The 13,589-nt window shown below is 39.0% G+C and overlaps 1 protein-coding gene across 9 annotated transcripts in view; it reads left to right on the plus strand.

The window, feature by feature from the left end:
- Cpeb3 (cytoplasmic polyadenylation element binding protein 3) overlaps window positions 1–13,589 on the plus strand; it is a 191,716-nt gene that overhangs the window by 76,544 nt on the left and 101,583 nt on the right. For 7 of the 9 annotated variants that reach the window (XM_085693823.2, XM_085693818.2, XM_085693819.2 and 4 more), the window contains one exon: window positions 3,700–3,859. In XM_085693823.2, coding sequence (XP_085549949.2) covers window positions 3,700–3,859 — 160 coding nt within the window. The remainder of the gene's footprint in view (window positions 1–3,699; window positions 3,860–13,589) is intronic. The other 2 variants (XM_085693820.2, XM_085693821.2) reach the window with 1 other exon arrangement.

The raw sequence follows: 13,589 nt of genomic DNA on the forward strand, positions 1-13,589 counted from the left end.
TTGTGTGTTGTTGAGTGCGGGTGCCCACATTCCACAGTGCTCATATGGAGATGTTGCTTTTCTCTAGGGGTCCCAGGGTTGAATAAGAACTTGAGGGTTACCCAGCAGGCACTAATATCTGCTGAGCCATCTTGTTGCCCCCCGTTTTTTTGACAGGGTCTCACACTCATAGCTGAATCTGGCCTCAATTCCAGTTTATATTTCTATTTGTAACTTCTGTGATTCGTGAATTATAGTTTTTTTCCATTGAACATTATTGCAAAGTTTTCAGATTTTCTTTTCTGTTTTTTTTTTCCTAGTTAATCAGTTATTCCAGCATTGTTTACTGCATGTAGGCAGAAGGGACTGACCAACAGGCCCCAAAGATAGGACATACAGAACAGTGGGTGGGGCAGCTCAAGGACCTGAAACAGGATGTGGTCAGCTCCAGATAGACTAAGCCCAGGGCCCTAGAAACAGATGTGTAAAGGACAGTGGGCGATAGTGATCCATGCTAGCTAGATCAGATCAAAGTGGCCTCAAGACTTCTGTCAGTGCAGCACACGTGGAGTGTTGTACTTTCCCCTGGTAATTCTTCCTTCCTTCCTTCCTTCCTTCCTTCCTTCCTTCCTTCCTTCCTTCCTTCCTTCCTTCTTTCTTTTCTTTATTTCTTCTTTCCTTTAGGTTTTTTTGTTTGTTTGTTTGTTTGATTGATTTTCAGGATAGGATTTCTTTGTGTAACCTTGGCTGTCTTAGAACTCAGTCTATAGACCAGGCTGGCCTCAAACTCAGAGAGCAGCCTGTCTCTGCCTCCCGAGTGCTGGGTTTAAAGGTATGCACCACACACACCTCCTGGCTTCTAGTAAAATTTTCAATTTTAAGGGGTATGCATGCATCTATTTATAACAGACTGCATTCTAGGTAGAATGGGCTTTGAAGAAAGCATGCCCCTTTCCTAGAAGGACTCCCCACTGAGGGAGGCACATGGGAAGAAACAACAAGAAGATATTAGTTCCAGCCTGCAAGGATCAGCATGACTGCTTGCTTGGTCCACTCTGCCTCGAGTGAATTCTTGCTTCTTGCTGCTCTGGCTATAAACTCTCGCTGGTTGTGTGATCTACTCCTGTGTCCTGACTCAATTCTTCTCCTGGAGAACATAAGAATTGAGACTGCTCCCAGCTTGAGACCAGAGGAAGCCAGAGACCTCCCCACAATGCAGCTGTATGGTGTTCATCAAAAAGATGAATGCTGTGTCACAGATGTAAAGTGATGACGCGCGAATAGAATTAATTTTATGAGAAAATGTCTCTTAATGGATTGCAGTTTTGTTCAGCTAAAAAGCATGTGAAAATTCTGTTATGCCTTTCACACGTCACGTTTTCATCCGTTGAGCATTAATGAACCCTGTTCAGTTTGTATCCCTGAACTTCTGGATGTTTAAATCTATGTTGCAGTACTGGACTGTGGCATTGCAGAAGACAGCTTGTGTTCTTCCTGCTGTTGTAGTAGACACTGTACAGATAGTGGTTGTGCGCTCTTGTGTGTGTGCGCGTGTGCTTGCTTGTAGAGGCTGGAGTTGATGCTAGGAGTTCTTGGCCATCAGTCTCCACCATATTTTGGGGACAGATTCTCAGACTGAACCTGAAGTGGCAAACTTAGCTAGACTGAATGGCTAGCGAGTCCCATCTGCCTGTGTCAACCTTCTCAGCTGGGGTTATAGATATTCTTTCTGTGTTGGGTTTTCTAGATAAGTGATGGATCTAAAGTTCTCTAGCTTCTGGGACACGTACTTTACCATCTCCAAAGCACTGGGATTGGCAGCAAGTCCCTTTCCCCACTGACCATCTTGCTGGCTTTCCTTATAAAATATTATTAAGTATGTTCGAACTGGAGTCCAGGAGAGAGGAAGCACACTCGGAGACTCTAGTTTAACTTTGGATATTGGTTCCCAGGAGCCATCCACTGTTCTTTTGAGATAGGGTTTCTCACTGACCTAGCACTCTCTGAGCAGGACAGGTTAGCTGGCAGTGAGCCCCAGGGCTCTTCCCGTCTCTGTCTCCCCAGCACATGCCACACAACCTGTGCTTTTATGTAGGTTTGGGAGAGCTCAAGCCCTTGTGCCTGCAAGGCTAGCACTTTGCCAACTGAGCTGTCTTCCCCAGCCCAGGAACTTGTATTTCAACCAGAATGACATGTGATTTTGATAGTTTGACTGATTTAAGGATCATTTCAATTTAGATAGATGAGATACTCTCCTAAATACGTTCTGTAATTCTCCTGATAGGTAATCACCTAAACTCTTATAGCCTCTCGTGATTGGAACTCATTACCACCATGCCAGCAAGGTTATTTCATCAGTGATTACATGCAATATTATGCTTCCATAGAAATCATTGTTTACTATCCTGTGTGGATCGGGCCATCTTCTTTGGACAGAATTTCATACTCTTTAGGATATTGGTTTTGAGTGTAGATCTGGGTTCTAATCCTTGCTAAACTCACTTTTCTTATGTATACAGTAGATATGTTTTTACTCGCCTTGAAGTATTGCACTAAAGATTAAATGGGAAAACAATGACAACAAAATTGAAAACAACAGACTGCCTTGGCCAGAAAGATTCTTGAATGTCATCAGACAACCTTTTCTTTTAGGGGAAATGGAGGGGGGTCAAGGTCTTGCTGTGTAATCCAGGCTAGCCTTCTATGACAACCTCATAACTACTGGAATAATAGGCAAGTCCCATCATACTCTGTCAAATAATCTGTTTGATAGACTGTTCTCTATTGTTTAACCTCCTCTTCATGATAAAATTTTATTTCTTGGTTTAAAAAAATTACTGGGTGATGGCCTTTAATCCCAACACTTGGGAGGCAGAGGCAGGTGGATCTCAGTGAGTTTGAGGCTAGCCTGGTCTGCAGAGTGAATTCCAGGAGAGCCAGGACTGTTACACAGCGAAACCCTGTTTCGAAAAAATAAAAAAAAACAAAAATTTATTTTGTTGCATTTACTTATTTATGGGTGTGTGTGTGTGCAAGTGTGTGTTCCAGAATGCATGTAGAGGTTAGAGGGAGGACAACACATGGTGTGTATGTGGGCGTTAGTTCTCCACTTCCAGTTTTCTTGAGTTTATTTTTCTTTTTCCACATTAAAAAAACTATCCATGTATGAAATTTGATGGTCATAAATATTAAAGTGATTTATTACAATTACTTTGAAATCATTGTCATGTTTTGCTTTTTGTATTTTGAGGCAATTCCTGTGTGTAGTTCAGACAGGCCTGGAACTTGCTGCACAGGTGAAGCTGCTGTTCCTGTCACCTCAGGCCTCTTTATACAACAACCTCCGATCTTTTCAGAAAAGTGATTCTTATTTTACACTAAGTTCTTGGTTGTTCTCTAGGAATGTGGGAAATCTGTGTTCACTGGAAGACAGCGAGTGGATGGTAGAAGGCAAAATTTGATCCATTTCATTCAAAAGAAAGTCAGTCTAAAGGAATGGGGTGCCTATATTATAGATGATCAGAAAAAGGATGTGCTTTAATTATAGGTACTTCTGCTGAAAGTATTGGCTCTATCATTGTTCTTAATAAAGAGTGAATGTGGTTTTTAGAATTGCCTGTAACTTTCATTCATGTTCCCAGTCTATAGCAGGAAGCAGAACAAATGTTAATTTTATGAAGTAATTTTATATGTTGTTTTGTTCTGTGTTTCTATTTTTAGGACCGGAGTAGGCCCTATGACACTTTTAACTTGCACTCCTTGGAGAACTCCTTAATGGATATGATAAGGACTGACCATGAGCCTCTGAAAGGTAAACACTACCCTCCCAGTGGCCCACCAATGAGTTTCGCTGATATAATGTGGAGGAATCATTTTGCAGGTTAGGAATATTCATATGTCCATTCTTGCTTGGTGTTTTAAGCAAAAATCAGCTTTTTAATAATTGTGATTTTTTGTTGTTTTTGTTTTTGTTTGTTTGTGTGTTTGTTTTGCTTCTGTAAAGCATTGTGGAATGTTTTTAAAGTTTTCTTTTTTAACCTGGGTTCAGCTACCTACAATAATCATAGCTGGTAACCTTAATCTGTTTAATCTGAAAGAAGTCCATGTTGGGTAGCTGAGGTCATGGTTATAGCATGAAACCTGAAGCCACATTTTCTGGGCTTTGTACATTTGGAATCTTTCGCTGAATCTGCAGAATTCATTTAAGTCCAGGTATACCTCAAGAAAGTATGACATTTAGTAAATCAGTCTCCAAAACCCCTACAGGAGGCTTCATATATATGGTTCCATTGTGTTAGAATCCAACCCTTTCCTAGTATAGGAGCATCAGAGCACAGCTTATTTGCAGCCAGTGGCCCTTTGCACAGTGTGGGCTAAAGCACAAGGAAGATATCTGAAAGTATAAGCATGTTTTGAGTTCAGTATGAGGTAAAGTGTTGCAAGATCAACAATAGTAGGACTTATAGAGACCATGTGAACTCATAATTACAGATGGTTCTTTTTATAGATTATCTGACATTTTAGAGACCCTACAGTATTTTAATAATGTAATGCAAGTTACTGGTATGGAAATATCCACTCCATTTTGAATTAGATCTTTAATTAAAAACTGAACAGTTTGCCACAGGGATGACCATCTTGAGTGAACACTACATCTTCTGGAATCGTGAGGACTTGTTCCTCTCTGACATTCACTAGGATGTGAGCAACTGAATACAGGACATTTGTTTCCTCCCCAGAAATCCTTTTCACCATTTTCTTGTCATGCTCATCATTTTCCTGCTGCTTTTCTTACTTTTCAGTGAAGTAGTAACAATAGGCAATGGAGAAAATAAAGGCTCTGGAGAAAAGCTAGATTTTAAGGCCTTCATCAAAAGAAAAAAAGAAAAGAAAAAATGCTGTTATATTTAGTCACTTACCACATATTTCTTCAGTTAAAGATTAGGTCCATGGTAATTTGAGGCCTGTTATACTTAGAGGTGCGAATGATGTAAAAAATGATACTCACAGATTGTTTTTAGACGCTTTTGAGGTTGCATTTATCGTTTTTCTCTACCATGGATAGCCTCTCCTGATTACCCTACCTCTTAACTCCTGTTCTTTTTGTGTACCTCCTATGTCTTGGGCTGTATTCTCTGCCTTCCTTCCTCTCTCTCTCTCTTCTCTCTTCTCTCTCTCTCTCTCTCTCTCTCTCTCTCTCTCTCTCTCCCTCCCTCCCTCCCTCCCTCCCTCTCTCTCTCTCAGGCTGTCCTAGAACACATTCCCTATCCTAGGCTGACCTTGGAACTCAAGACAATTCTTTTGCCTCATCCTTGTGAGCCCTAGGATTATAGGGTTACACCTTTGTATTCTTCTTTCAGTGAAAAATTAGGACAGGATTTTAGATTATATTCTCTATATTAATTTTAAAGAATTTTATGTATGCTGGTAAATCAGAAACTATTTGTGCCTCATTAAGTATAGCACTGGCATAGTAAAAGAGGGTTACCTCATTATAATGTAAATACCTTTTCCATTTGTGGTGTCCTTTTAAAATTACAGGCCCCATTATCTCTGCAGACTTTTCTTCACTAGAAATATGAGGTAAAAGCCTGCTTCATCATACATCCTAATGAGTTGGGATACCTTTAGTGTCTACTTTTTTATAGTCTGAATATGGCTTCAACTTCCCAATTTGTCATACTGCGCACTGCATGATTTCCTATAAACAGACTACTTCCCTGAAGTCAGTGACATCACTATGTCCCTGTGGTCAATGACATCACTTGCACCTTTAAGAAAATATTTTGACACTGGGCATGGTGGTGCACATCACAATCTCAGCTCTTGGGAAGCAGAGGCAGGAAGATGATATAAGCTCAAGGCCAGCCTGAACTTAAACATAACAAGTTCCTGGCCACACAGAGCTGTATAGTAAGACTTGTCTCAAAAAAACCAAGAACAGGAACAAAGAAGGAAGCAGAGAAAAGAAGATGTGTGAGGTACTTTTTACTTTGAAAGTAAAGAAAATTGTTAGATGAAAGAGGTGGCTAAGAAGTAGAGCTGTGTAGAAAGCTCAGTCTTCAGGCTGCAGAGATAGCTCAGTCTGAGTACTTGTCTTGCACCGTGATGGTCTGAGCTCAATCTCCTGAACCCAGTTAAAAGAGTTGGGCATATTAGTGTGTGTCACAATCCCAGTGCTGGGGAGAGACACGCAGACAGACCCTTGGCACTCACTGCCCAGTGGGCCTAGCCTGCTCATTAGTTCCAGGTCATGGGAGACCCCATCTCAAAAGCAAACCAAAAACATGTGGACGGTACCCGAGGAATGATAGCAGAGGTTGTCCTCTGTTGTATCTCCACATGCACACATATGTATCTGCACACATGAACATACATATACACTCAAGTAACTTAAAGCAAAGAAACATTATGATGGTTATAGCCTTTAGTTTCTGTTTTCTAAAATAAATTCCTATGTTTCTTTCTGATATTTATAATTTATTGATTGAACTTAAATTTAGACTTTCTAGTTTTCCTTTTTCCTAGGTGATGCTGTTATAAGTTTTTCTTCACATAGTTTTTGCTTAGGGCATGTTCATAGTGATGGCCTATGGTTCTAAAGATAGAAGCATCAGGTGGGTTGAGGCATTAGGAACTAGATGATACATTAGGGCACCTATTGTGTGCTGGGATGTGCTTTGTCCTGTTCCATCTTGTTTTCTTTCCTTCCAAAGCATCCTCCTTAGATCCTCAGTCTTTTCCCTCTTGAAATGGAAACACCGTTTGTGGGGTTGTGGGGTATGCGTGTTTTGAAACTCAAATAGAGTTGGATTTTGGGGTACTCATTTGAACTGGTGTTATTTTTCTTAGAAATTGGCTTTATTTAGGAAAGATCCCACATTTTCCTTACTATACAAAAAAAGTTTAAAGAATACATAATGAGTCAAAAAAGAAAGTTAAAAGGTAGTAGGCTCTATACCTAGAACTAGCAAAGTTATTTAGCTATCTTTATTAAGAACCTCCCAGACATTCTACATTTTCTATATAGGAGATGAAATTTCAAAACACAGCCTTTCTAACAGTCCAAACTGGATTTTAGTTCTTCATCTGCCTCTAGTTAGCTTTTGAACTGGATCCATTGGCTTCTTTAAAGATAAAACATCTTATAAAATAGGCAGGAAGATTAAATCCCTGGCACAGGGAACTGCAGATACCGCATGGGGTTTCCTAAGGAGATGGATGTGGCTTATTTCTCGATTTCCATAATAAATTAAGCCAGATCAGTACAAATTTATTTCTTGCCCAATGTTGGCAGCAAATTGTCAGAGCTGTTTTTATTTTTCATAGATAAGTAGTGATTACTGAAGGAGAAACTATCACTTTCAAAAGACATGTGTAGGGGAAATAAAACTGCCCTAGGTTACTTGACTTTCTAAAACTATTTATCTGTATAACATAATTGTCTTAGTTACTGTTCTGTTGTTGCGAAGATACTCCATGACCAAGGCAACTTACAAAAGAAAGTATTTAATTGGGGACTTGCTTGCGGTTTCAGAGGGTGAGTCCATGACCACCATGACAGGCAGGCATGAAACAGGAGCAGTAGCCCAGCACTTGAATCTCAAGTTGGAGGTGGGGCTTGGGTAGAAGGGGAGGAGGAGAGAGAGGAAGAGAGAGATTACAGAGAGACCGGGCCTGGTGTGGGTGTTTGAAACCTCAAAGCACAGCCCTAGTGACACACCTTCTCCAACAAGGCCACCTCCTAGTTTCTTTCAAAGTAGTTCCATCAACTAGGTACCAACCATTCAAATATGACACAGATTACTTCATGATATACTTAAAATGGACATTGTGTATATTCACAGCAGTAGTCATATAGAAGATATCAGTATCTATTATTTAAGAAATATTTAGTGAAAAATCATTTTATTCAAGCATTCTTTTAAGTCAAGAAAAAGAAAAGGCTAGAGTGAGAAAAGGAAGTTTAGGGAAAAACTTCTGATTCAGTAAATTAGACCTCACAGTTTTTTGTTGTGTTTGTGCTCATGCTGGGTCAGTTTAGCTGATGAATCACAGAGGAGTGGCTTCTGTGGGGTACACGTGTATGTAGCTAAGTCGTAGAACACTGTGGGGTACACGTGTATGTTTAAAAACATATGTCTTTAAAGACACACACACACACACACACACACACATATATATATACACACAGTTGTGAATGCTCTTACTTTGTTTCTAAGCACAGGAGTCCTTGAGTTAGCAGAGGTAGGAGTGGTGGAAGGAACTGATCTCTGCTCAAATTCAACCCTTCTCCTAACTATGTAGAGAGAAAGGATTTTTAGTGTTAGAAATAAGACAAGAGAGAAAAAAGATTCATCACTCTGCTGTCTTTGTATGAGACTGTCTCTTGACTTGGAAACCTGTGGTCAATAGGCTTGATTGGTCAGGCACCCTCCCTACTAGAATAAATGAGGAAATAGCCGCCATATGCTTTGTACAGAATAGCTGATTGACAGAAAGCAAGATCCCATCCTCAGGCTGGGGTAGCAACAACAGGAAGGGAAGGGTTTCCTCCATCCAGTGCATCCTCACTCTGACACCAGGGTACTAGTCTGGCTGCCTGGGGATAGTGCCTGATGAACTGTTTCTGTATATTGAATTTTCTCTTCCTTTGTCATTCATGGGACTGAGATTTGAAATATGAAAGGAGCAGGTGTTGGTTGAGAACTCAGATTGAAGGGCCTGCGTTTCAAAGACATACTGAAAAAGTCTGAGGAAAAAAAAATAGTTCATTTTCTGGTAATAGTGCCTCAGCACATTTAAATTGACAGAAACTTGGAAGATATGCATGCCACCCTTTGCTGTTATAGAGACACTTTCTCTGTTCGTATCTAAATGTAATATGACAGAGACACAAAATTGGTTCCCTTTAGGAAATTGTTGGGTCCCTTGTTTTAAAAAAAGAAATGTATGTTCTTTACTTTTTTTTCTACATGATCCCTTCAGAAGAAAATATGCTATTTATTTTGTAGCATGAATCATTGCTTAGTCTTATTTCGGTGTCAACTTCTTTCAACCTATTTCAATTTGTCCTTTACAAAGTTAGCCGATTCTTAGCTTCACTTGTAGACCAATTTGCCCAGTGTCTCAGTTTGGTGTCCAACTTCTAAAGTGGAGAAGGACAGAAGACTCTATAGACTGTTCGAGGCCAGCTGAGTCACCAAGAAGTGATTGTTCTTGTCCCTGTTGCCAACCTTTTCTTCTCTGTGAGGATCCCTTGGTCCCCCAGGCTAATCCTGAACCCTATACTTGAGATCCTCCTTGTCTCACCTTCCTTTGTCTGTTACTTGCTCTGGTTTATCCTGATTTAAGATACGGCATTTTCATCATCTAGTAGTTAGGAAAGGAAGATTATACCTTGGTACTAACTTCTGAAATTCTAATTCAGTTAAGCTGCAACCTTAATCAAGGAAACAAGTGCAAAGGATTTAAGAATTTATGGCGGTTGTGATGGGATGGCAAGTATGCCTGTGGTCCCAGTTGCTAAGAAGGGTCTGACTGGAGCCCACAGGACAGCCTGACCCTCCCAGGAGAAGAAAAAAAAAACTTGACCAAAATTGTCCATTGACTTCAGTTCTGAGCTCACAGTTTTGCTTATTGGTTATTTGGAACAGATCTATAATACTATATTATAGTACCAGATTTTACCATTGCCTTAAAAGAAATTCAGGTTTTAAAAAATAATATTTATGTGCTTATGTAGAATTCGCAGCACTAATTGTAGGAGTCTGTTTTTCTTTTACTACCATGTCTTAGGGACTGAATTCAGGTCGTTGGGCTTAATGGTAAATTTACTTGCTGAGCCATCTCAGAGCTTCAAGACCTGCTGTTCCCTCCACCCTCTCTGCTGTTTTGGGACAGGGTCTTGCTGTGGAGCCAAGCTGGTCTTAAACCCGAGAGTCTTCTGCCTCAGCTTTGGTATTACAGACCTGGTATTACAGGTGTGTCCACCACACCTGACTTCACTCTTTCTCTAGGAGTGTATCTCTAACTTTTTAGAGAAAATAGGTAGAAGTTAAAAAACTCTTTTCTTGAACAAAGCACTAGCATTCTCTTTGAAGCTGCTTAAGTACTTGACCTCTTTTTTTTTTTTTTAAAGTGGGTGATTAGAAAAGATATGTGCTGAAGAATTGACCTTGGTACTAATTTTGAATTAATAAAAATGTAGTTTTTATTTTGGATACACAAAAGTATGGGTTCATTTGGGATCTGAGATTTAAGTACCTATAAGGTAGATTTTAAAATATGAATGAATAGAGTTTATGAAAATATGATTTTTTTTAATTCTAAGTAAACAAACATAACTCTATTCTCTCCCCTCTGTCTCCATCCTCTCCTAACTCCTGCTATGTCCTGTGATGTTAGCAAAGTGGGACAGGCTCAGATTTCCACAGCATCCTTGAACCTAGCAAGACTAAGGATGCCTTCCAGCCTTTGAAACCTTATATTCTACACTATACTCGAACGATAGCTAGCTGACAAGAACACTTTAAAAATAGCAGACTCATGGACAGGTGACAGATGTCACCTTGGCAGCACCAGACTGCAGTAACAAAATCACCAGATGTCACACGCTTAGTCCTGTTTTCACAGCTGATTCAACAGCAGCATTTGTTGGACAAAAGGAAGCAAAAAGAAACGGTCTCCTCTGAATTTAGCATCGGGGTTTCTGCTGCTGCTATGTACTTTCTCTTTCCCCCAAATCCTGTAATAAGTATTGAAGTTTAGTGCACATTGCACTAAGAAAACAATTTTAAATGATCACAGTCTTAGGAAAGAAAGCTTCATGCATGCTGTCTTCAGTGAAAAGTATCAATCAACTGTCTTCAGTGGTCTTATTTTTTCCATGTAGCTAATTTTTATTCAATGAAAATAGATTGCATTTATACTCTAAACCCTACTTTTTCCAAGATATAAACTAAAAAGTCATATCTGACTTTACCAAAAATATTTATTTAGTAGGAAACCTAGATTATATCCCATTATAGATTCTAGGGATACAGTACTGACACAGAACTCCTTATGAGATTTATGTTCATTTTTATCTAAAGATTCATTGGGAAAAAATCAGGGAGAAGACCAGGAAATGTAAAATCTACTGTGTTTTTTTTCCCAAGCAGCAGAGCCTTCTGTAAGACCCTGTCTGAGCTTCTTGCTCTGCTTCTTAAGGAAGACAGTTGCAAGTAACCAATGAGGTTAGAGGACGATAACTAGGAAGCAGCCCGCTTCCTCTCAAGTTCATCTTGACAAGGTGGAATGTTCTAGCTCTTCAAGAAAAAACTCAAGATGTCATGTAACTGTGCTTAAGTTCTGAGGCTAAATGGACAGCATTTCACAAACATAGAAACCTTATCTGATGCAATGTCAGTAACATATGCAATTCTCTATTATACATGAATTAAAGTTGAATGAAGAGCAACTAAATGTGTGGTTACTCTATGTCCTTGACAACCTTTCTTTGTTGTAAAAATATTAAAGACCATTGGTCCCTTTTAAGAACTCATACTGTCCTCTGAATATTCATTGGTTAAAGAGATTCTGCTTTTCATGTTTTGTTTAAACAGGATCTCAATATGTAGCACTGACTGGTCTAGAATTCACAGAGATGGCCTGTGCACCTATCTCTGACTTTTTCATGTTATTGCTTATTTTTTGAGATGGTTTCACTGTGCATCTCAGGCTGACCTTGATCTTGTGATTCTTTTGCCTCTGCCTTCTGTGTGTGGGTTATAGGTGTGTGCTGCTATCTAACTAAAGAGATTCTATTTTCCTTGAGTTCTAATGGACAATGAGTTTGAAGTCTTGATGGGATTTCAGTGTAGACTTCCCAGCAATTGGTTATTGTGGTTGCCCAAGAATACGATGAAGCTAAATTAGAGGATATCACTTTTAGTCTTCATGGATGTTAGTTTTAGATGTAAAGAACATTGATTTAATTAGCTGAAACCATAATGTAATTCTCTTACTGAGTCAAGTCTTTTGCTAGTAACAAACTTTTGTGAAGTAGGTTTAATTAAGGTGTTGGTAGGAGACAGCATCACATATGGTGTAGACTATAAGGTAGGAGACAAAATTGTATATGGTGTAGACTATAACTCTCAGAGACTCTAAAGTGACCTAGGAAGTAGAAAGGCATAGTAAGACATGTGGGACATGCCTACAAGTATAGTTATTTTAATATGTCTTCTAAACAAGGGGTTACTTTTAAACTCCTAGTAATTATCTTGTAGCTAATATGAAAACAGTTTTTTTTACAGAGATTAAATATTCAAGAATGTTTTCTCTATTATTCTTTGAAAGTTCCATTAATTTCCCCTAGTTACACACACACACACACACACACACACACACACACACAAAGTAGTAAAATTGAGTGAGGACTTTGTTTTTTTTTCATTATGTTCTCTAGGTTTTCCATGATCTTGAGCTTGGCAATGATGTTTGCCTTCAGTTCCCAATAACAGTTTAATGCCAAATAAAAACTGGTTTTTTCAATTACATATAGAGCTGCATTTGTTGTAGGAAAAAATCAGAAACCTTTACCTCCAGTTTTCTCTGTACTATTCTCCCCCAAATATGTTTAACATTTATTTAAGCAGCTGCTATAAAGTAACATTTTTTAGGGCTGTAGGGATATCTCAGTGGTAAAACATTTGTCTTAAAATTGACATTTTTCTGTGAATTTCATAACTCTCAAAGTAACTATATACTAAGAGTTTACAGAGTCATACATAGATGGGTTTACTTTTAATTTTTTTGATACATCTATCATCTTTGTTTCTAATGATGAAAAAGCAGCAAACAATTGCATCTTTCATTCCGTACCCGTGTGTCTTTCCTTCTGTTCTTCTGAGTCTCACTCTGTCTACCTCCCCAATCCCTCCATGTACACGCCTTTCAATCTTTATCCCAAATGACCATTAGTTGAAATGTCTGCTTCTATTTATTATCTTCCAGATCAAGGGTTCAAACTTTGCGAAGGACTATAGAATTTTAGGGTTTACAGGACACAGGCCTCTATTGACTCTTTGCTTTTGTTCTGTTTTCCAGCCCATTAAAAATGTAAAAATGGTTCTTAACTTCAGAGGTATACAAAAATAGGAAGCCAACCAGTGTGAGCAGAAGTTTCAATTCCCGTATTATTCATAGAGATGAACCTCTGGAAAGCTACATTTGTCACAAGGTCATGCGAGTGTTAGTAGTGAGGCCAGACATGGTAGTGCATGCTTCTAATGCCAGTTCTTTTGGGAGGCAAAGACAGGCAGGATCTCTGTGAGTTAGGAGCCATCTGGTCTACATGGTGAGCTATACATCCGCTAGGGTCACATAGTCATGGAAGAAAATAACTCCCCACCACACAGCCATACCTGTGAAAGAGAAGGAGTGGTAGGGCAACTTACAAACTTAAATTTTTAGATCAGGCTTTCCCTGACTGTATTTGCATAAAATATTCCATCTTTCTTCATTTTGCTACTCTGGTAATTATGTTGCATTTTTGAAACATTATGAAACTATCTTTTTATTCTCTCTAAACTTCATGTATATGTACTTCTCTAAATTTATTTTTT

The sequence above is a fragment of the Myodes glareolus genome, chromosome 7 (genome assembly GCF_982192425.1).
Source record: "Myodes glareolus chromosome 7, mMyoGla1.1, whole genome shotgun sequence".
In the NCBI taxonomy this organism is placed as follows: Eukaryota; Metazoa; Chordata; class Mammalia; order Rodentia; family Cricetidae; genus Myodes; species Myodes glareolus.